The 20,950-nt window shown below is 42.8% G+C and overlaps 1 protein-coding gene across 3 annotated transcripts in view; it reads left to right on the top strand.

The window, feature by feature from the left end:
* The window catches only part of CDH13 (cadherin 13), a 1,266,064-nt gene that overhangs the window by 653,865 nt on the left and 591,249 nt on the right, over positions 1-20,950 (top strand). For all 3 annotated transcript variants that reach the window (XM_074404611.1, XM_074404604.1, XM_003938055.4), the window contains exon 5: positions 19,173-19,325. In XM_074404611.1, coding sequence (XP_074260712.1) covers positions 19,173-19,325 — 153 coding nt within the window. The remainder of the gene's footprint in view (positions 1-19,172; positions 19,326-20,950) is intronic.

Below are 20,950 nucleotides of genomic sequence, written 5' to 3'. Positions count from 1 at the left end.
CTCACACACATAACACTTACACACAGATATACATACGCATACACACACATACATACACAGAAGTGTACTAGTAAAACTACAAATCTGAGTAAAATCTGTGGATTGAATACATGTCAGTATTTTATTTGTGACATTGTACTACAGTTTAACAATGGGGAAACTGAGTAAAAGGATGTTTTTTGCAAATGCATGTGAGTCTATAATTATTTAAAACTTTATAAAAATCATTTAAAATATATTTATGCAGTAGTATGCATTTAAAATACTAGCAAGCAGTTATTGAACTATTAGAATGGTTGTAATTATCCAGTGGGGCATGGAGCTTCTTGGCTTTCTACCTTTTACTTTACTTTCTTTGCCAGGATTTTCCTAGTGAGCATGTGTTACTTTTGTGAAGAGGAAAAAAGCAGACCTGATTTAAAAAAAAAAAAAATTCTTATCACCAAGTACAACAATTTACAGTAATTTTTTTTAGTATATTCTGAAATAGTCTTCTCATTATTTCTTATTCTTCTATAGTCCAATTGTAACAACAAATCACACACACACACACACACACACACACACACACACACACACTCAATCATGAACAGCTCAAGAATAAATATGTTGAGACTAAGCATCCAAAGTTCCACACCAACAATTTGCAGCTGAAGACATAATGAACTTTGGTTACTGGATGGACCAGCTGGGAAGGCTGTAAAGTTGGATGCCTCATTGTGCTTTTCTATTCATTATTCATTTCAAGTCGAGAGAAGGTGCATCTTGATGAATAGTTCAAAAGGGTAAAGACTTAGACAAAGAAAATAATGAGAAAGGGACTATTTGGCAACATAGTTCATCTTCTCCACCCCACTCTGTGGCTTCTTTCCTTTGATGCACACATAATTTCAGGAACCTAGAGCACAGGATTGATAGAAACTGAATAAATATATAGTCTGTTGTATGGGAACAGGCTCAGAAGCCTGTAAAAGATTCAGCTCCTGCTTTCCCTTAGGAGAGGTATCCAACCAGTATTAATATTTTAGAAATACTACAAGGTAGAAGAGGAGCCATTATTCATCACTAGCAACTCTGTGGTACTAACATTAAATAATGGGTTTTTTTAAAGACAGAATTGTGAAAGTTGTGAAACTATAAAAAATATTCCTCTCTTGGGTATGTTGGCATTTTTTGCTTTTATCTTTTTTTCTTCTCTTGAGAACATTTTGATTTGCTTCTGTGATAAGCTTATAACCAGGGAACTTGGGAAAAAGGAAGAGGCAGGCTAGGAAGAGGGGGGTGATGGCAGCTTAGAAATGAGCCTGGGCACATTTACCTGCCTTCAAGCCAGAAGGTGCTGGAAGTGGGCTTGGATTCATTTCCATTGTGTGCCACGGATATCTCAGGCATGGGCCAAGGGACATGCCTTGTAACAGTTAGCACCTACAATGCCATGTGGGCTTAGGATCTGAGTGTGCTTGTCTGCTCACCAGGAACTTTGCAGAAAAGGTCTAGTCATCCTCTTCCTGAAGCCTGAAAACAATTAGCCCTGCTCCTTGTGGACGTGTCTAAGCTGTTAGAAACTTGATATCCAGGAGTTGTTATCTAACCAGCATCTGGAGTTCTGGATTGACCTGGATGATTTTAGAATGTTGTATACCTGTTTCGGCCCCTGAACTAGCTGTGTGACCCAGTGGACAAATGACTTCACCTCTCTGGGTCTCCCTAACTGCATTTATGGAATTTAAAAAAAAAAAAAAAAAAGCAATAGCAACCACTAGGAAAAATGCACATGTTAGCACAGTACCTGGCATGCATGAGACCTCAGTGAATGCAGTTATTACCTAGGAGGTCATTTGAAAATGTTTTTAAACCCTATTAATGATAAAATTACTCTCCATGATGGATAAATGTTGTTGTGTTTAAATGTACATTGATGAGTGTCATTAACATTTACTGAGTGTCTACTATGTGCTGGCCACAGTACAATGTGCTTTATGGACCCAGTTCCCTTCTGTCCTCCCAAGGACCTCAGGGATTCAAGTCTATTATTCCCAATCAACAAAAGGGGGAAATGAGGCTTAGAGGAGTGAAAAGCTTTGCCCAAGGTTAAAACCAAGGGCACGTTAGAGCCAGCGTACAACCCGACCCAGAAATCATTTTCTAAACCACCACACCACAGGGGCAGGAATGGTGGCTATTGCTCAGGACCTAGAGAAATGGAAGCACAGGGAATAAAGAAGACTCTTTGCCCCACCAATGGGGAGACAGTGGCGGGGCCAGATTTAAGCAGAGATCCCTGGACAGTGCCTCATTCCTTACCTGATTCACACAGCTCTGATCCACTTGTTCAGGGCGGCCCCAGGCTTCAGACTCAGAGTCAGAAGGGATCTCAGAGGCTGTCTGGTGTTGCTGGTCTCTGTAATGCCTCTGTTGGATGAGGGGGTGAGCCTGGGCGCCGGGTGGCGGTCTTGTCCATCACCAGATGAACTTGGCACTGTCAGCCAAGCTCTTCAGCCCCAGGAAGCCTGTCTTTTTGAGCTCAAATCTGTCCATTCTGTAACTTGCATCGATTGGCTTTTCTGAAACAGTTAAGACTAAACCAGTCTCCTTTTCTGCTGGTCTTAGGTGATACCCAAAACTCTACCTCCTGTTCCATGTTTCTAAGCTTCCAACCACTTATTGGGCTGTGCTGTGCTCATCTGACATACAACAGACCTCATTGCTTTTCTCTCAAATGTTTTCCTTCTTAGTCCCCCTGTCTATACATAGCCTCTACCCATCCCTGTATCCCTGTGGGTTAGAATTCACCACACAACAGGATCTCATTAGGGGCCATCACCTACAAGGTAGGTATTGGGCAGTTTTGTTTACCCAGGGTCATTTTAAGGATATTAGTAGCTGAAACTTGAGAGGAACCTAAAACCCACACATACCCCCGACCAAAGACTTGCCAAAGCCCTTATCGACTCAGAGCTGCTATGGTCTTCTTTTATTTGGGCCTCCCTTACAGAAACAAACAAACAAACAAACAAACATATTTAGGAAGCCAGAGCTTCAGAGGAAGAACGATATTCATCCAAGTTGATCTCATTGCATCCATGAGCCTGTTAATTTTGGGGACCAAAATTTTCTAGTCTTAAAAATGTGTGTGTGTGTGTGTGTGTGTGTGTGTGTTTCTGGGATAATTTAACTAGGAGAATAACTCAGAATGACTCTGTTGGAGGATACCAGAATATCCCTTGGAACTCAAGCCCAAGAAGTGGAGCTGGTCCTTACCAGAAGTTGGCAAGCCATTTTGAAACCAGGGTAGCTATGCCTGTTCATTGATTTATGTATTCATTTTCTTTTTTTTTTCCTGACCATATGGTCTCTCATTTCAGCTTCTCTTAGCATAGTTTCTTTATTTATTAAAAAATATTTGAGTTTCTACTATGGACCATGCACTGTTCACAGTAGTGAACAAAATGAAAATTCCTGCTAGCACAGTTTATATTTAAACAGTAAATAGAGACTACAGATATAAATATGTCAGGTGCTGAGGGTTCTGTGAAGAAAGACAAGACAAGGATGATGTTGAAAGGAAAGGTACTACTTTCTTTAAACAAGCTGACCAGGGAAGCCCTCTGCCAAGTGATGAGCATAAATTGAGATTTCAGTAGCAACAATGTAATGAACCACAGGAGACCCATGCGGTAAGATCCTGGTGAATTCAAGCCATTTACCAAACACTACTGGGAAACGGGGCTGGGATATTTCATTGTCAGAGCAGAATTTGGGACCAAGGCTGAGGACTAAGTTTGAGTAACGTCAGAGAGGATTATTTACCAGCTGTACGATGGTGTTGCCGCGTTTGAGCCTGCAAGGGATTCCTTTATGCAAGCGTTTAGCACTTTCAGTTTTCCCTGTAGACTATTTTCTTTGCCAAGGTCTCTGCTAGTGGCCCCATAGTTTCTCCTGAAAATGGCAGACTCGACTTTGACGGATAAGATTTTTAGGGTCCTCAGTCTCTCCCTGTCTCAATCCCAGGCTTCCAACGAAATGGTCTGGTTGGCCAGGTTGAGCTTTGGATAAGATGCTCTGGGTCTCAAAGGGAAACCCAGGGCTGACATCATGCTGGCCCCAAGTGCGGCACTTTTGGGGAAAATGGTTGCAAAATAGGATGAGGGGTTGTATGCAGACAGGGCAAAAGTTGATGCTGAAGACACAGGCAGTGCTCTGCTTTAAATAATGCAATATGAATTCCTGAGGGGACCTGAATTTTTCCTGAAATCAATGGGATGAGGGGGCTTGGAAAGATTTTAATCAGGGCATGATCTAATTGGAGGAGTTATTAGCGGCTTTACGGAATGAGAAACCTCAAAGCTGTCTACACATCCTTCCACCCAAGGCACATGCAAGGCAGAACAGAATGTCAGGCTTTCGAATGCAATGATTGAAATGTTATTTATTTTTGGCACTATTTATATTTCCAGGCATCAGTCTTCACGCTAAAAATTTGTCCTGAATTATAAGAATAATAAGAGTAAGTGTTCAAACTCTCAGTGAAAGGGCAGTCAACATGAATGTCCAGTGAGAAAGTCTTCAGTTGTTCATGTTGATTACTACCAAATTGGACCAGTGCCAGGCTCGTAATGCTGATTTTGTTACATTACTTTCCCTGAACTCTGCTTTAAATAAGTGCTCAAATACTTGGTACAGGGAGATAAACATTGAGTACACATGGACATAAAGGTAGGAAAAATAGACAATGGAGACTCCAAAAGTGGGGAGGGATGGATGGAGTAGGGCAAGAGGTGAAAAATCTTCCTCTTGGGTACTACGTTCACTTTCTGTGTGACAGCGTCACTAGATTCCCAAACCTCAGAATCATGCAATACAGTTTTGTAACAAACCAGCCGTGTACCCCCTGAATCTAAAATAACATCGTAAAATAAGATTTTAAAATAAAAAATAAAGCAAAATCTATACAGTCATAGAAAGAAATTCGGTTAAACCTTTCTCTGGGAACAGTGATGGTCTGAAATGATAGAAGGAAGAATTGAACAACTCCAGAGAAGTGAAGTTTGGCAAGTTAGCGAGAGAGTAAGCAAGGATAATTTCAACAGTGTCAGAGGGCATGATTAATTTATTGTCCTTTTAGGTGGCAGAATGCACATGGAACCCTTCAAATTACACTATTATTATGACAAAGCTCAGGGGATGTGAAAAGTTATAGATGTTCCTGCCAAGAGTTTGATGTACAGAGGAAACAGGCAACCCACCAGATACACATAAATCTGGAAATCGAGACTTTGAAGTCCCTCGTCCTGGCTCTGCCACTGACATGGGCCTGAGATGAATGTTCCTGGCCAGTGTTAATGCAGTGCCCATGTCACAGGGAGTTCAGACTGGGTTCTCTTGCATCAGTGCCAGGCTCAGTGCCTTGGTGGGCCTACCGGGGTGGGTGCTCCTAACCGACTCAGGGCATGCTTTTCGATTGGCCCTATGAAGTATGGTCAAGGCCATGCATGGGCTCTGGAGGATTTGTTTCAAATCCAAAATCTTTTTTTTTTAACAGATAAAAATATTTTATAAACATTAATTTAATCTCCAAATGACCCTATGAAATACATAGCATTGTTACTCCATTTTACAGATGAGGAAGAAGACAGGGAGACTAGGTATCTTGTCTGTGATCTCAGAGCTGGTTAATTTCCAAATCCAACATTCAAGCCAGGGCTGTCTGTGTCCAGAGTCAACATGGTTAACTACCATGCATGTGATTTTTAAAATGAAAATACTTAATTATCATCATTATCATAATATTCTTCATTCAACCATTCCTGTACTTGTTAGATACTGAATGATACCTTTACCTTCATGTTTCATTTCCCAAACGAAAACGATAAAATTACATTATCATCTGTGCATACTCACATCCAACATTCTGTTTGTAAAGTTTGTATTTTATGGAAGAACTTCTCCATGATCTTTATCTGGTGGACTTTGGCAAGGTTTGTGGGACTCAGTTTCCTCCTCTGTAAAATGGAGATTATTATCAATGCCTGCCTCATAGAATTATTGTAAGGATTAAATGAATGGATGCCTGTAAAATGCTAAGAAGAGCATATGGCACAGAGTCAGTACTCAATCAATGGCAGCAGCTGTCATTGTCATCATCGTCATCATCGTAAACTATTGAGCCTGTTTATGTACCTAAGCATTTCCTGTGTCACAAGTCATTCACTCACCATGAGCCTTTTCAATTATTTTCTGTTTTCCTGGAGACAGGAGTGAGGCTCAGAGAGGCTACAGGGCTTTCTATACGTCCACAGTGTCTGTGAGCGCTGAACTGGGATGCAGATGCATTTTTATCTGTCTCTAAATCCTGTTCTGACAAACACTGTGTGTATTAATCAGGATAGGTTAGGCTTTGGTGACAAGAAACCCCAAATTTCAGTTGATCTAAGAAACAATCGCTTGATTAAGCTCCCCGCCCATAGACAGGCGGGGACTGTGTCCTCGTTGTCACTGTCTTTTCTTTGGGACTCAGATCTATGAAGTTACTACAATTTGGAGCATTCTAGTCACCATGAGGAAGGAAAAGGGAATGTGTCTAGGCACACCAGAGTTCATAATGGTTTTGCCCAGAATTAACGGAAGTGACACATATCACTTTCACTTACACTCCACAGCTAACCTAAGTCCCATGGCCACATCCAGGTCCAAACAGTCAAGGAAGCCCACTCTTATGTGTCCAGAAGGAGAGGAGCCCACGTGGGCTGGGGCAGCCTCAGTAATTACTCTCTGACACCATAAATCTGATTTGTGAATAAAAGAGAAGGGAGGTACAGGAGATCTAGGGTTTTCACCAGAGATTCCAGGAGCCATCTTGACTTGCAGCAGAACAACCAAAGGCAAAGCCAAGGAGAGTGTTTCCAAGGGACTCTGTGACCAGGAGAGGGAAACACACAGCACGCAATAAGAAATCAAAACTTCAGAAGAGACACTTACAAATGCCCAGTTATTCACTGGGACAATAAGGAATATGAAATTATGGAACGGATTGGCAATTAGCAGGCGTTGAGCCCAGCCAATAAAATGTAATGATTGAATGTCCCAAAGACAGCTCCTCCTCCTTCGATCTCCTGTGGCGTCTTTCAGCACATCTCCCATGTTATATAAAATAAGGCTCATAGAGGTTATTGAACTGCCATCCCTTGAGGACCATGAGTGCTCTGGAAGTCAGAAATGATCAGTAAACATTCTGAGTGGAAGAAAAGAAGGTGAGGGGTGATAATATGTTACAAGAAATGGTGCTCAAGAAGGAAAACATCTGGCCGCATGCGGCCGCTCACGGCTGTAATCCCAGCATGTTGGCAGGCTGAGGCGGGCAGATCATAAGGTTAGAAGATCGAGACCATCCTGGTCAACATGGTGAAACCCCATCTCTACTAAAAATACAAAAATTAGCCACGTGTAGTGGTGGGTGCCTATAATCCCAGATACTCGGGAGGCTGAGGCAAGAGACTTGCTTGAATCCAGGAAGCAGAGATTGCAGTGAGCTGAGATTATGCCACTGCACTCCAGCCTAGCAACAGAGTGAGACTCTGTCTCAAATAAATAAATAAATAAAATAAGAAAAACATCTTATTTAAAGTCATAAGAAGGAAACTGACCATGAGGCTAAGCAAATATCATTGCAAGTTTGGGATATATTATTAACAGGCATAGACTGAACTCCTTCAGTGAGAACAGTCTCATGCTGGTGACATATTTCAATATGGGGATAGCTGGTGTGCTTTGTAAAGGACAGGCATGAAAGGGTGACTCCTACATACCCTATGGGACCTCTGAGGAAATTTACCACAACCATGGGAAGAGGACTTTTGGCAGCCTGTCCCTTTTCTCATTGTCTGCTTCTTAACATCACAACCATCTTCTCAAAAACAAACACAAGTAGTGATTGCCCATGAAGCCCTCTGGCCACGATTTATCTGACAATCTCAGCATTTGCCTAAGACTTCCCTCTGCACCATCTCCTGTTATCTTCCTCTTCATCTCACGAAGGTTCATGTGCAGCTTCTCATACCAGGTCTCATTTCCCCAGGCCGTGAGCCCCATGAGGGGCTGGGTGTGAGATCCAATGCTCAGCTCCTCTGGTGACATCCATGACATGCAACAATAATGGATCCATGAGGAGCTGTGCACTGGATCTCATGCCTGGCCCCAAGCTCAGCATACCAGGCGTTCTCACATGGACCCAACAGCCTTGTCCTTTCAGGAAGATGTCAGATACATTCATTCACTGGATGACAAATGTTTGAGCAATCACTTTGTGCCAGGAACTGGGTTTGGCTCAGTGGGACACCAGCGAATACGATCAGACGTGGCCACTGATCATAGGAGCTTAGAGTCTATTCAGAGAGGCTGCTCCTAGACCACGAGGGTTACATAACATCTCAAAAGCTATGTTGTAAAGGAGAGCTAGAGAGTTTCAAACATATATACTGGGAGGAATTTGACTTTGGGGGATCCATGATTTGTTCCAGTCAGGAGACCAAGGACATTGACAAGAGTCATTTTCTTCACAGAGCCTCCTGGTGCCTGCAGTTCACAAAGGAGCCTTGATCTTCTCTGTAAACCCAAACCATAGTAGGTTAAACAAATAAACAAACACATTCAGGGAGAACTGAATAAAATCACTTGGGCTCAGATTAAAATAGTTCAGAATGTGACAGATCGGGAAAGCAACATGTAAGCAAGGACAGTGAGAGTCTGAAGAGTTTAATCAGTTCATAGTAGAAAAGGTACATAAATATGGAACTATGTGGCCAGAGGAGAATACTAATGTTTTTGTTTCTTTGTTTCATTTTGTTTTTTTTTTTTTTTTTTTTTTTTTGAGACAGAGTCTCACTTTGTCACTAGGCTGGAGTGCACTGGCATGATCTCGGCTCACTGCAACCCCCGCCTCCTGGGTTCAAGCAATTCTCCTGCCTCAGCCTCCCGACTAGCTGGGACTACAGGCACCTGCCCAGCTAATTTTTATGTTTTTAGTAGCAATGGGGTTTCTGTGTTCTCCAGGATGGTCTCAATGTCTTGACCTTATGATTCGCCCGCCTTGGCCTCCCAAAGTGCTGGGAACATAGGCGTGAGCCACTGCACCTGGCCCAGTAATTTTTTTAAATTGTGGTAAAATGTACATAGCAGTGGCATTAAGTACATTCACATTGTTGTGCAACCATCACCTCTATCCATGTCCAGAACATTTTATTCTTCCTCACCTTAAACTCTCTACCCATTAAATACTAACTCCCCATTCTCTGCTTCTGGAATCCTCTGTTCCACTTTCTGTCTCTATTAATGTTATAACTCCAGCTGCCTCATGTAAGTGGAATCAGACAATATCTGTCCTGTAACTGGCTTATTTCATTTAGCATAATGTCTTCAAAGTTCATTTATGTTATAGCAGGTATCGACATCTCCTTCCCTTTAAAGGGTAAATACGATTTCATTATATTTACATAGACTCATACATATATACATATGTACACATATACCTATACACACTTTCTTTTTTTTTAGATGGAGTCTCACGCTGTTGCCAGGCTGGAGTGCAATGGCATGATCTCAGCCCATTGTAACTTCTACCTCCCAGGTTCAAGTGATTCTCCTGCTTCAGCCTCCTGAGTAGCTAATTTTTGTATTTTTAGTAAAGACAGGGTTTTATCATTTTGGCCAAGATGGTCTCAAACTCTTGACCGCGTGATCCACCTGCCTCAGCCTCCCAAAGTGTTGGGATTACAGGCATGAGCCACTGCGCCTGGCCACATACAAATTTTTTGATCCATTCATCTGTTGATGGACACATTAGTATATGACAAATTGGAAAGAAATAAAACCCCTGCAAATACTTAGAAATTAACAACTACTATCCTAAAAAAAAAAAAAAAAAAAAAAAAAAAAAAAAAAAAAAAAAAGCCTGCAGCCCAGAGAAGATAGCCAAACAAAAAGGGCAAACTATCAGAAAATAATGCAAAATCAAAAACAAAAAATGCAATGAAGACTAACTTCTAAAGAACTCAGTTTAAATTAGACTTAAGCATAATCTTAAGTGTCTGCTATAAAAGAAGGAAACCTGGACTGGCACAGTGGCCACAAAAACATGAAGGATCTGGAGGGGTATATTCAGTTATTCCCTCATCTCGTGTTGCTCGCATTTTATTTTTCTTCTCAAGTGCTCCATCTTGCCCTTAACCCTGGCACCTTCCCCATGTGACATTGGCAGCCCCATTTGACATTGGTCATGGACACAGCCAGCCCTAGCTGGCATGAGCACCACGGACTGAGAAGCTGGGTGTGAAACTACCTTCCTTCTGAGTGGATTGCCAGGACTTTGGCTCCTCGTTTCTCCACCAGGATATGGGGACTCTTAGCCATGGGCTTTCCTTAGTTCCCTTGCTAATTTATGACCTAGAGGTCGAATGTGGTTGAGCAGCAGCAGGGTGAGAGAAAAGCCTGGTACTCCAGCTGCCTAGTCTGCTGAATGGCTGTGTCTTCAAGTTCAAAGGCTTGTCAAGGACTAACCCACAGCTGAGGATTAATTAATGCTTACAGATCACCTTACAGAACCACTGTAATGATAAACACAAATGCCTCTGAATAACTATGGGTAAAGGCAACAGTGATTTTTGTTTTTTTCCTGTTTAACATAGAGTAGAAAACATCTTCTAAATTAGCATATGCATCAACTCCAGTAATTCCTCTTTCATGTTTTAAAAAGTTGTTTGTTTCTTCCTGTGTAAGTAATATAAGTTCATTTTATAAAACTGAAAATATCGTTAAGAGTGAAGAATAAAAATCACACCTACCTTCATCCTCTAAAGACCAATGCTGTTCACATGTGATTTGTTTCCTTTGGTAACTAGGAAGGAAGGTCTAATTATTTCCTAGTTTTGCATTCTTGTGATAATAATGCATATATATAATGTTCATCCTTTGAAAATGTGACTCCTGATTTTCTGCATAGAGGAAAACTAGGCGCATCAATTTGGTTGGATGTGGCAGGGAAGGGGTACTAGAGTATTTATCTACAAGCTGCCTTGCCTCACAAGCACAGTGTTTGCTGGGAGGGTCTCCATTTAAAGGGACCCTTGCAAATTATAAGGATGGCAAGGGTATTAAGTCCTTTTGCAGCTCCTAGGCATTACCACTGCCTGGAAAGTTCACTGTGGGGATGTTCTGCTGAACCCCTATCAACTCCAGTGGGAGTGGCACAAGGTTCAAGATGCCAAAGAGACCTAGAGCCAGCAGTGAGACGAGGGGTTTGACTGGGTGCTTCCACACACGGGGGAGAGAGTCCATTGGTGGTATGCTGACAGGAGAACCACAGCCACTTGTTAAATGCATGCAGCTTATGTAGCATCTTCTATTAGCACCCTTTCCCAACATCCTTCACCTGGGAACTTTCACGCAACCCTTAAGTCAGGGTCTGGATCCACTATCCATGTTCCATGGGCCAGGCCAGGAGCTCAGATATTCCTCATAGACAAAGAACTAGTCTCTGGATTGGCCACTCCTAGATTCCCTAGCTTGGAACAGTCATCCAGGTGCACCTGCTATACAGAGTCATTCTCAGGATCTGTGTATGTTATTGCTATCAGGTGCATTTACCATAGAGGGGAACTGTAAAAAGAGAAATGAAAAAAGCTCTGATAATGTGTCTCCAGGTAAAGTGGCTGCATTTTCCAAAGAAAAACAAAAAAAGAGGTTTGTATGACAGACTTTATTTTTATTGTTAATTTGTGAGTTTATGAAGCATTTTACAATCGTATAAAAACAGGCAATAACGTACTTCTTCACTCAAAGTGTTAATCAAATGTCTTCTATGTTCCAAGCCCCGGAAATGTGAAGACAATAAGAAAGAAACAGCATGAGGGACAGTTGCCACAATCCACAAAGAGGCAAGCTGCTCCCCTTGCTTCAACAGACCTTGCCGGCGTGGAGGGCTAGACCTCAGGTGGATGAGGTTAAGTCTGCATGGAGCAGGCAGGAGAAAGGGTCAGGGGAAGCTTCAGTGGGTAAGTCATCTCTGGCACCAAGTCTGAGAAGATGAGGGCATCCCTAGCAGACTAGGTGGGGATGACCTTCCAGCTAAAGAAAGGTACAACTCAAAGGGCTGTGGCTTGTGCTATGTGTGGCTTATGCTGCGTGTGACTTAGGGTTGGAGAAGCAGGTGAAGATCCATCATATCAAAGTGAAGGTCTGGGATTTTACCCTGAGGCAGTAGGGAGCCATTGCAAGTTTTTCTGGGTTTTTTGGTTGGTTGGTTTGTTTTGAGATGGAGTCTCACTCTGTCATCCAGGCTGGAGTGCAGTGGCATGATCTTGGCTCACTACAACCTCAGCCTTCTCGGTTCAAGCAATTCTCCTGCCTCAGCCTCCCAAGTAACTGGAACTACAGGCATGGTTTAACACACCCAGCTAATTTTTGTGTTTTTAATAGAGACAGGGTTTCACCATTTTGGCCAGGCTGGTCTTGAACTCCTGACCTCTGGTGATCCACCCGTATCAGCCTCCCAAAGTGCTGGGATTTGGGCATGAGCCACCATGCCAGGCCTATTGCAAGTTTTCATATGGGTACTTCCCCAGTCAGATGTGAGTTTGCGTTTTAGAATGACCATTCTGTTGGCAATTAGGACAGAAAAATGGGATAAGAGAGAAATCAGAAACATGGAGGCCAGGGAGGAGACTAAGTAATATCATTTACTTATTCATTATGCAAATGTTTATTTAAAAGCCTACCACGTACTGCATACTGTCCTAGGCCCTGAGGACAAAACAGGCAAAAGTAGCTACTTGAGATTGGAGTTAAGGAGCCAAGGATAGAGGTTGGCAGAGGGGAGGAGGAGGAGGAGGAGCTCTTACACTGACTGTAACATGTGGAATTTGGTGACTGTGTCATTTTGATTCATCAGATTTATTTTGTATACAAGGAAAAAAGAGTAACTGATTAAAGTGCAATTCAAGAAAGTGTGAACCTATGGGGAAGTATCAGAATAGACGATGAAAAGCCGCGCTCACTTGACAGTGGGGGATCCTGGATTGGATGTTGTATTAAATAAGGATATTTGAGGCTGGATGCGGTGGCTCATGCCTGTAATACCTGCACTTTGGGAGGCTGAGGCAGGTGGATCACAAGGTCAGGACATCGAGACCATCCTGGGTAACATGGTGAAACCCCATCTCTACTAAAAATACATAAAATGAGCTGAGTGTGGTGGCATGCACCTGTAGTCCCAGCTGTTCAAGAGGCTGAGGCAGGAGGATCACCTGAACCTTGGAGGCGGAGGTTGCAGTGAGCCCAGGTCGCACCACTCTACTCCAGCCCGGGTGACAGAGCAAGACTCTGTCTCAAAAAAAGGATAGCAGAAAAACTGATGAAATCTGAATCCATAAAATCTGGAGTCTTTTTAATAGTCAAATATCAGTATTAATATAACAGTTATGACCAACGTCACCTTTTTAGGTAAGATGTCAACATTAGGGGAAATTGGATGAAGGGTTTGATGGGAACTCTGTACTATCTTTGTAACAGTTCTGTAAATATAAAATTACCCCCCGAAGTTTATAAGTGAATAGACACACATATACACCTCAACCACACTGAGTAGAAATATAATATTGTATAATATTTTATACATAATGACCCTATTTATGTGGTATCATTCATTACAGCTGAGAATAGAGGTAGGCATGGGACTTTGCAGGGGAACAGAAGGGAATGTTGGCTTTGTGTATATTGTGTCACATCTGTAAAAAGTATACAGTGAGAATGCCCTTAAAATCCGATCAGGGAGTCACTACCTGCTCCAGGCCTCAGTACTACCTGCCTCTGCTAAGATGCAGAAGACACTGGTCCCAGCTGTGCAATGCCACCCCCACAGCCAGCCAGGCAGCCTCTTTACCCACGTATGCAGCAGGGCGCCTGCATGCTATTTACATGCCCTTCCAGAGTGTTCTCGCCAGGGGCTCAAGTTCTTTCTCATCCTTAGCTATTTTTTTCATTCCAACTCAGAGGACAAGAAAAAAAAAATCCCATTGTGAAAAGAGGTGTTGAATGACAAAGAATAATAGGAAACTCTCGCTAATTGTGAAGCCCTGCTATGGAGTATATAATGGACCTTAACAGCTGCTGCAACTCGTGGCAGGGTTTGCTTTGGCCAGAGGAGTGCCCTGGATTTCTTATATTTCATCACATTAAACAACAACAAAGGGGCTGCTGGCTCAGCTGCTGCAGCTGTAGAGTTTCCAGGAGTTTAGCACAACATAATAAAGGTGGTCTGCAAACATACTTGGTTTGCATGGGATGGTTTTGAAGCGTGGCTGAGTGTATCCTTGGGTTACGGTCATTGCATACTTCCCATTCCCCAGCTTATAAGGTTGGAATATCTTGGGGTCCCTGTGAAAATGCAGCTAGGCCCCAAAAAGCCAGAGAGGTGGTGGGTAATTTGGGGGGGGCTTGAGCTTCCTCCTGGATCAAAACTGAGCCAAGACACCTACTGTTCCCCTGAAGAGTGACTGTCCCCACTCCACTTTCATGGTTTCCTCTCTAAGGTTTCTCCAAGCCATGGAGTGCCTATGACACATGTAGAGATATTGGTCTAGTGCCTTTGAGAAAAACCAACTCTGCTTTCTGAGGTCTTAGAAACAGGTTTTTAAAAGAGCTCCTGTTAGTGTTATATGTTTAAAATAGGTCTCGGAAGAAGGTGGCAAACAGACCCAGCCTATTTGTAGCAGAGGGCTCCAAACAGTAGTGGTGGAAACCAGCATCAGTGATACTGAACAGGATGGTTCTGAAATCTGCCCAAAGCAGTTGTCTTCAAACGGGTATGCATCAGAATCACCTGGTGAGGGGGACTGTTAAAGCTCAGATTGCCAGCAGTTCTCCCCCTACCCTGATTTCTGACTCCAGAGGCTTGGGGGAAGCCTGCAAATTTGCACTTTAGTGAGTTCCCAGTGATGCTGATACTGTTCCAGTGAATCACATCTTGAGACCACTTATTCTAGAGAAAGCAGGGTCCCTACTGGAAGGGACACCCCTCATTTCCCTATGCAGGTGGTCCCGTAGGGCCTGTCAGTCTGGGAACACCATCTTTGGCTCTGGGTGCTCCTTCAAAGTGGACACAGCTCTGCGGAGCAGGAGGCAGGTTCAGTGGCCACACCCTTAACACAGAAAGTTGAAGAGAGAGACAGAGAAGAGAGCCAGATGTGTGGAGTGCTAAGCAGGGGTCCTCACAATGGGGAATGGCTTCTTTCCTAAGGAGTAAGTCATTTCAATTCATCAGCGAGTGCCAGCTCAGCTCAGTCCTCCTCTAAGACCTTGTTTCTGTCCCATCAAGTGGCTCAAGCTCTCTGAGAAGGCAAGAAAATGATTGACATCCGCCCTTGCCAGCAGAAGGGAAAGTTGCCATGGGATCATTTCTGGGTCTAGAATGCAGCTTTCTGTGCTGAGTGGCAGGTAGAGAAATGGGAGGGTGGTGGTAGTGTTTGGTCCCAAGAGGTGCATTCCCCCACCCCCTCCTTGTTTCTTCTAGAAGGTCTGGATGCTGTGTTCCCAACTTCTGAGCAGAGAAGTGTCAAGAAAAGATAATAAAGAGCCCAGAAGGCTTCTGCTGGCGGGTACTTACCATCTGGGCCTATGTCTAGCTGATGTACAGGTCAGAGAAGCCCCTTCGTGGAAAGCATGATTGCTTCATAGCTCTTGTGGAATTCCCATGTTCGTTTCTCATGAGAATGCATCCTGCATTAGTAAGTTCTTCAGAAAGGACCTGCTCATCTCAGGTATGCTTAGGAGAAGAGGAAGAAGGTGTTTCAGTTCACCTTTGGGCAGAGGTGGTAAGGCAAAGAGGGGTGAAACAATAATGATGGGAGTGACGGAGAAGAGCCGAGTGTGCGTGGTGACCCCTTCCCACACAGGGAACTGTTTCCAGAGACTGCTTTTCTGGGAGGTCTGTGAATTTTGTTATTAAAAAGGCAACCTAGGCTGGGCATGATGGCTCACACTTGTAATCCCAGCACTCTGGGAGGCTGAGGCGGATGGATCTCCTGAGGTCAGGAGTTTGAGACCAGCACGGCCAACATGGGGAAATCTCATCTTTACTAAAAATATAAAAGTCAGGTGTGCTGGCGCATGGCTGCAGTTCCAGCTACTTGGGAGGCTGAGACAGGAGAGTCACTTGAACCTGGGAGAGGGAGGTTGCAGTGAGCCAAAATTATGTCATGCACTCCAGCCTGGGTGACAGAGTGAGATTCCGTCTCAAAAAATAAAAATAAAAAAGGAAACCACCTTCTCTCAGAAAAGGACAGAGATACCAGTCTTACCTATTAACAACAGTGTAATTTTGTGTGAGGATTACTATTAATAGTGGAATTATTGGCTGTGATTAACTGAGCCCCTTCTGTGTGCCAGGACGTGTACTTTATAGATGCCATCTCATTAAACCCTCAGCAGTTCTGGGAAGTAAGTTGTGCACTTTGAAGATCAGACGATAGACCATGTTCATGGTCACACAGCGCATCGCTGGAAAAGCTGGGATTGCAACATACATCTGTCTAGTCAGTGGATTTCATTCTCGCTGTTTGCCAGGCACTGGGATCCAGTGGTTAGCCCAGTAAGCTGCGGCTCTTGACCTCATGGGGCTTCCAGGCAGCTGGCAGGGGGTCAGCGGAAAAATATCAGTCAGATTAAATCAAGTCAAGCAGTGACTGAAAATTCTTTTCATCAGAAGGCATCACGTACCTTATTTTTAATCTTCCTTTATATCCAGTTTTCAGTTACTCTTAAAAATACAAACAGACGGCCGGGCACGGTGGCCCAAGCCTGTAATCCCAGCACTTTGGGAGGCCAAGGCGGGTGGATCACGAGGTCAAGAGATCGAGACCATCCTGGCCAACATGGTGAAACCCCATCTCTACTAAAAATAAAAAAAGTAGCTGGGCATGGTGGCGCGTGCCTGTAATCCCAGCTACTCAGGAGGTTGAGGCAGGAGAATTGCCTGAAGCCAGGAGGCGGAGGTTGCGGTGAGCTGAGATCACACCATTGCACTCCAGCCTGGGTAACAAGAGCAAAACTCCATCTCAAAAAAAAAAAAAAAAAAATACAAACAGACGTAACTGGTGTTTAGTCAACACTCAATGTATTTTTATAAAGAACTGTTTTAATCTAGAAAAAAACCTATAATGCCATATGGAACTATGCCTTGCATACAGTGATCGTGCCCGATGAACCCTGGCATGAATTTCATGCTGCCTTAGGCACCAGTGTCACCTGATGTCAGGCCCCGGAATTGCAGGCTTGCCTCATAGTGAGGGATTCATTTACACTAGGATAAGGCAGGTTTCCTGTCCTAGCCACCTAACCCTCCAGGCGCTGTTGAGTGTGTTTCGATAGGGGCCTGCTCATTTGTAATTTGGTGAGAGCTGGATCTGTATCAGCTTTCATATATATACATATATATGTGTCTATATATATATATATATATATATATATATATATATATATTGCATTTTAGGTTTGGGGGTACATGTGAAGAACATGCAAGATTTTTGCATAGGTACATAAATGGCAATGTGGTTTGCTGCCTTCCTCCCCATCACCTATATCTGGCATTTCTGTCCTGAAAGACTATTGTGTTCGTGACCTTTAAATTGCTTTGTTATTATCAAATATTAACGTTTGAAGGTTCTGGTGATAAAGTGACATAGATGAATACTTGAAGGTAAACTCTAGAATCCACTTATACCAGTGAGAATTCTCTTTAGTTGCACATCCTCATAAAAAGGTCACTCGTACTTTCACCCCTAACTACTTCTCAGCCTAATCCTCTACATGCTTAAGCATATGCCATTAACTCATGATTTCTGAAACTGTGCGGGCTTTTGCTTGTCTGCCTACTGCCTTTGTCTGTGCTGTTCCCTCTGCCTGGAACTACTCCCCTCCATCTTTCCCTTCCCATTTTATTCTTTAAATGTGAAATCAAGGCGACATATTGTAGGAAAAATCCATAAAGTAAATTCAGAAACGACGGTGTTGTATGTTGTATTGCAGTGTCTCCAGTGAAATGGAAGATGTGGTTTCGAACCCATTTTTATATCTTTAGTAGCTTTGACCATGGCCAGCTTGCTTAATCATTCCATCTCAGTGATTCGTCCATTAAGTGGAAATAATAATGTTCTCTGCCCCCAGCATTGAAAAAAATGTATATATATGCCTCTAAATTGATGTTTATATATATACATAGCATATATATTTTATATATTATATATACTTAATACATAGGGGTTTAATATGTATAATATTTAGGGGTTTCATATATATAAAAACCCTAAATTGAGGTGTATATCTTTATAAAATAGATACATATATATTTAATATCTATTAAACCCCTGTATATTACATACATATACATACATAAAATATATAAATATATATATAATATATAATATATATAATATAAAGGTAATATATAAACCCCTATATATTATATATATATAAAATATATAAATATATATAAAAACTATATATTTAATATATAGCATTTTAATATATATTATTCAGGGGTTATATACATATCATATATATAAGCCCCCTACATAGATGTGTGTGTGTATGTGTGTGTGTGTGTGTGTGTGTGTGTACATGTATGTATAAACCTTTTCTGATGAAACAAAGTGCTTCCTCTGCCCCATGCTCAGTACCTAGTAGAAATGACAGGGCAGGTGACACTGTGGATTATTGGATATATGTAAATATGTAGAATTTGGATTAATGCCCAGCAAATGATTTCCATTACCCCTTTTGTTTTGCTTGCAGATAAATTTTTTCAAAAAAACTGTTTTATGGAGTTAAAAATCATATAAATGTCCAATTTTGACTGAATTGGCATTATTTTCCTCCTTGATCTGTCGCTATATGTCACCCAAGTGCTCATAAGCTTCCTCACTGATAGCTGCAAAGATGTGGGTATTAGGATGAAAAGTGTTAGACGATGATGCTATTTCTGGCGGTTAGTTTAGTCAAATCTGGGTTCACCAGGTACCTTTGTGCTGGCACCTGTGATTAGTGAATTGGTCACAGAAATGTGTTTGCAATGTGCTTTTTGTGTGTTTTGCAGACAGTTTTAAATGTCTCTCTGTTTCTTTGACCAGGTAGTTGATAGTGACAGGCCAGAAAGGTCCAAGTTCCGGCTCACTGGAAAGGGAGTGGATCAAGAGCCTAAAGGAATTTTCAGAATCAATGAGAACACAGGGAGCGTCTCTGTGACACGGACCTTGGACAGAGAAGTAATCGCTATTTATCAAGTGAGTACCCCTCCCATGCCCACCCTGGGTGCAGAAATGTGGCTTTCAAAGATTGTTTTCTTCCCACTGAGCTCATTATTTCTGTGCCTCATCAAACCGCGGACTGCATGGCTTTAGGGTGTTTCTGTGGGAGCTGAAGTGGATGGAGTTGAACCCTGACAGGGTAACAGTGAGGGGTCTCTATCTCATCAATAGAGCCCTCCAGGCCTGCATCAGACTTTGGGTACCAGAGACCAAGGAGGGAGATCCCGGGGACATCTCAGAGGATGTCAGAACCCTTAGGGCAAATTTGGCTTCCCAGAGACCAGCTTGATCTAGAGCTGGAAGAGGTAAAAACCCCAAGACCTGATATAATTAGCAAGGCATGGTCGGTAGGGTGGAAACAATGGCTAAATACTCAGCAATAAGGAGTAGCTAAATGATGGCAGATTTTGCAAGGCAGTTTTCTATAGCTGTTTAAAATGCTTTTGAAGAAGTTGTAGTTAGATGGGAAAGACTGAAGATATTGAATGAAAACAACATACAGACACTTATGACATCCTCATTTCCAGTGGAGTCTTTGCGCATATCATGACGTGTATATGTTTAAGAAAACCGATAAAGGAAAATGGTTATGTTAATGGTTATATTTGGAAGTGATTGATTTCTTCGGTTTCCTTACCTGCTTACATGCATTATTGTGAGTTTGCAGTGAGAAGAGAATATAAGGGTGTTGGAGGCATAAAGTGCTGGGCACACAGAGAGCTGCAGCATGATGGGAGGTGCTGCAGTCCCCACCCTCCAGCAGAACGCTTGCTGGGCAATGTGCTCAAAGGTCTGGGGTCCTGGGAGGATGCAGGTGCCTTCCAGACTTCGATCTCAGAAGCCTTGCCAAAGGCTTTTCTGAGCATCTGCTGGGAGGGAAATCACCTGCCAGTGAGAATTGAAAAGTGAGCCAGGTGTCCCAGCTTATACCCAGGGGGGAATCAGGAAGTTGTATAAATTGAATGTTGGTGCCCTCAGAAATACTCAGTTTCAACTGGCCTTGACAGTAACCAGAGGTGACCTGGCAGCTACTGGTGTCCAGCTGCTGTAGGAACAACCATCACCAGACCATGGGTAGCTGCCCTCTTCTCTTTCCATGCCCATCATGGGAGTCTCCAAGAAAGTTCAGGCACAAGGAACTAAGGAAAGATATAATAAATCTCATAACTTCTTAGAAGAGTGATCAAGAGCTCTGGGGCCTGATATGATTTAGGGCTGTGACCCCACCCCAATCTCATCTTGAATTGTTACTCCAACAATTCCCACTTGTTGTGGGAGGGACCCAGTGGGCGGTAATCATGGGGGCGAGTCTTTCCCGTGCTGTTCTTGTGATAGTGAATAAGTCTCTCGATATCGGATCGTTTTACAAATGGGAGTTCCCCTGCACATGCTCTCTTTCCCACCATGTAAGAAGTGCCTTTGTTCTTCCTTCATCTTCTACCATGATTATGAGATCTCCCCAGTTATGTGGAACCGTGAGTTCATTGAACTTCTGTCCTTTATAAATGACCCAGTCCCGGTATATCTTTATTAGCAGCACAAAAACAGACTAATACGGGATCTGAGATCTGCCGTTCAGGTCTCAGCGCTGCTGCATACTG

The sequence above is a fragment of the Saimiri boliviensis genome, chromosome 1 (genome assembly GCF_048565385.1).
Source record: "Saimiri boliviensis isolate mSaiBol1 chromosome 1, mSaiBol1.pri, whole genome shotgun sequence".
Lineage (NCBI taxonomy): Eukaryota > Metazoa > Chordata > Mammalia > Primates > Cebidae > Saimiri > Saimiri boliviensis.
Note: the sequence above shows the minus strand (reverse complement) of the source record. Positions and strands in the feature narration are given on the sequence as shown.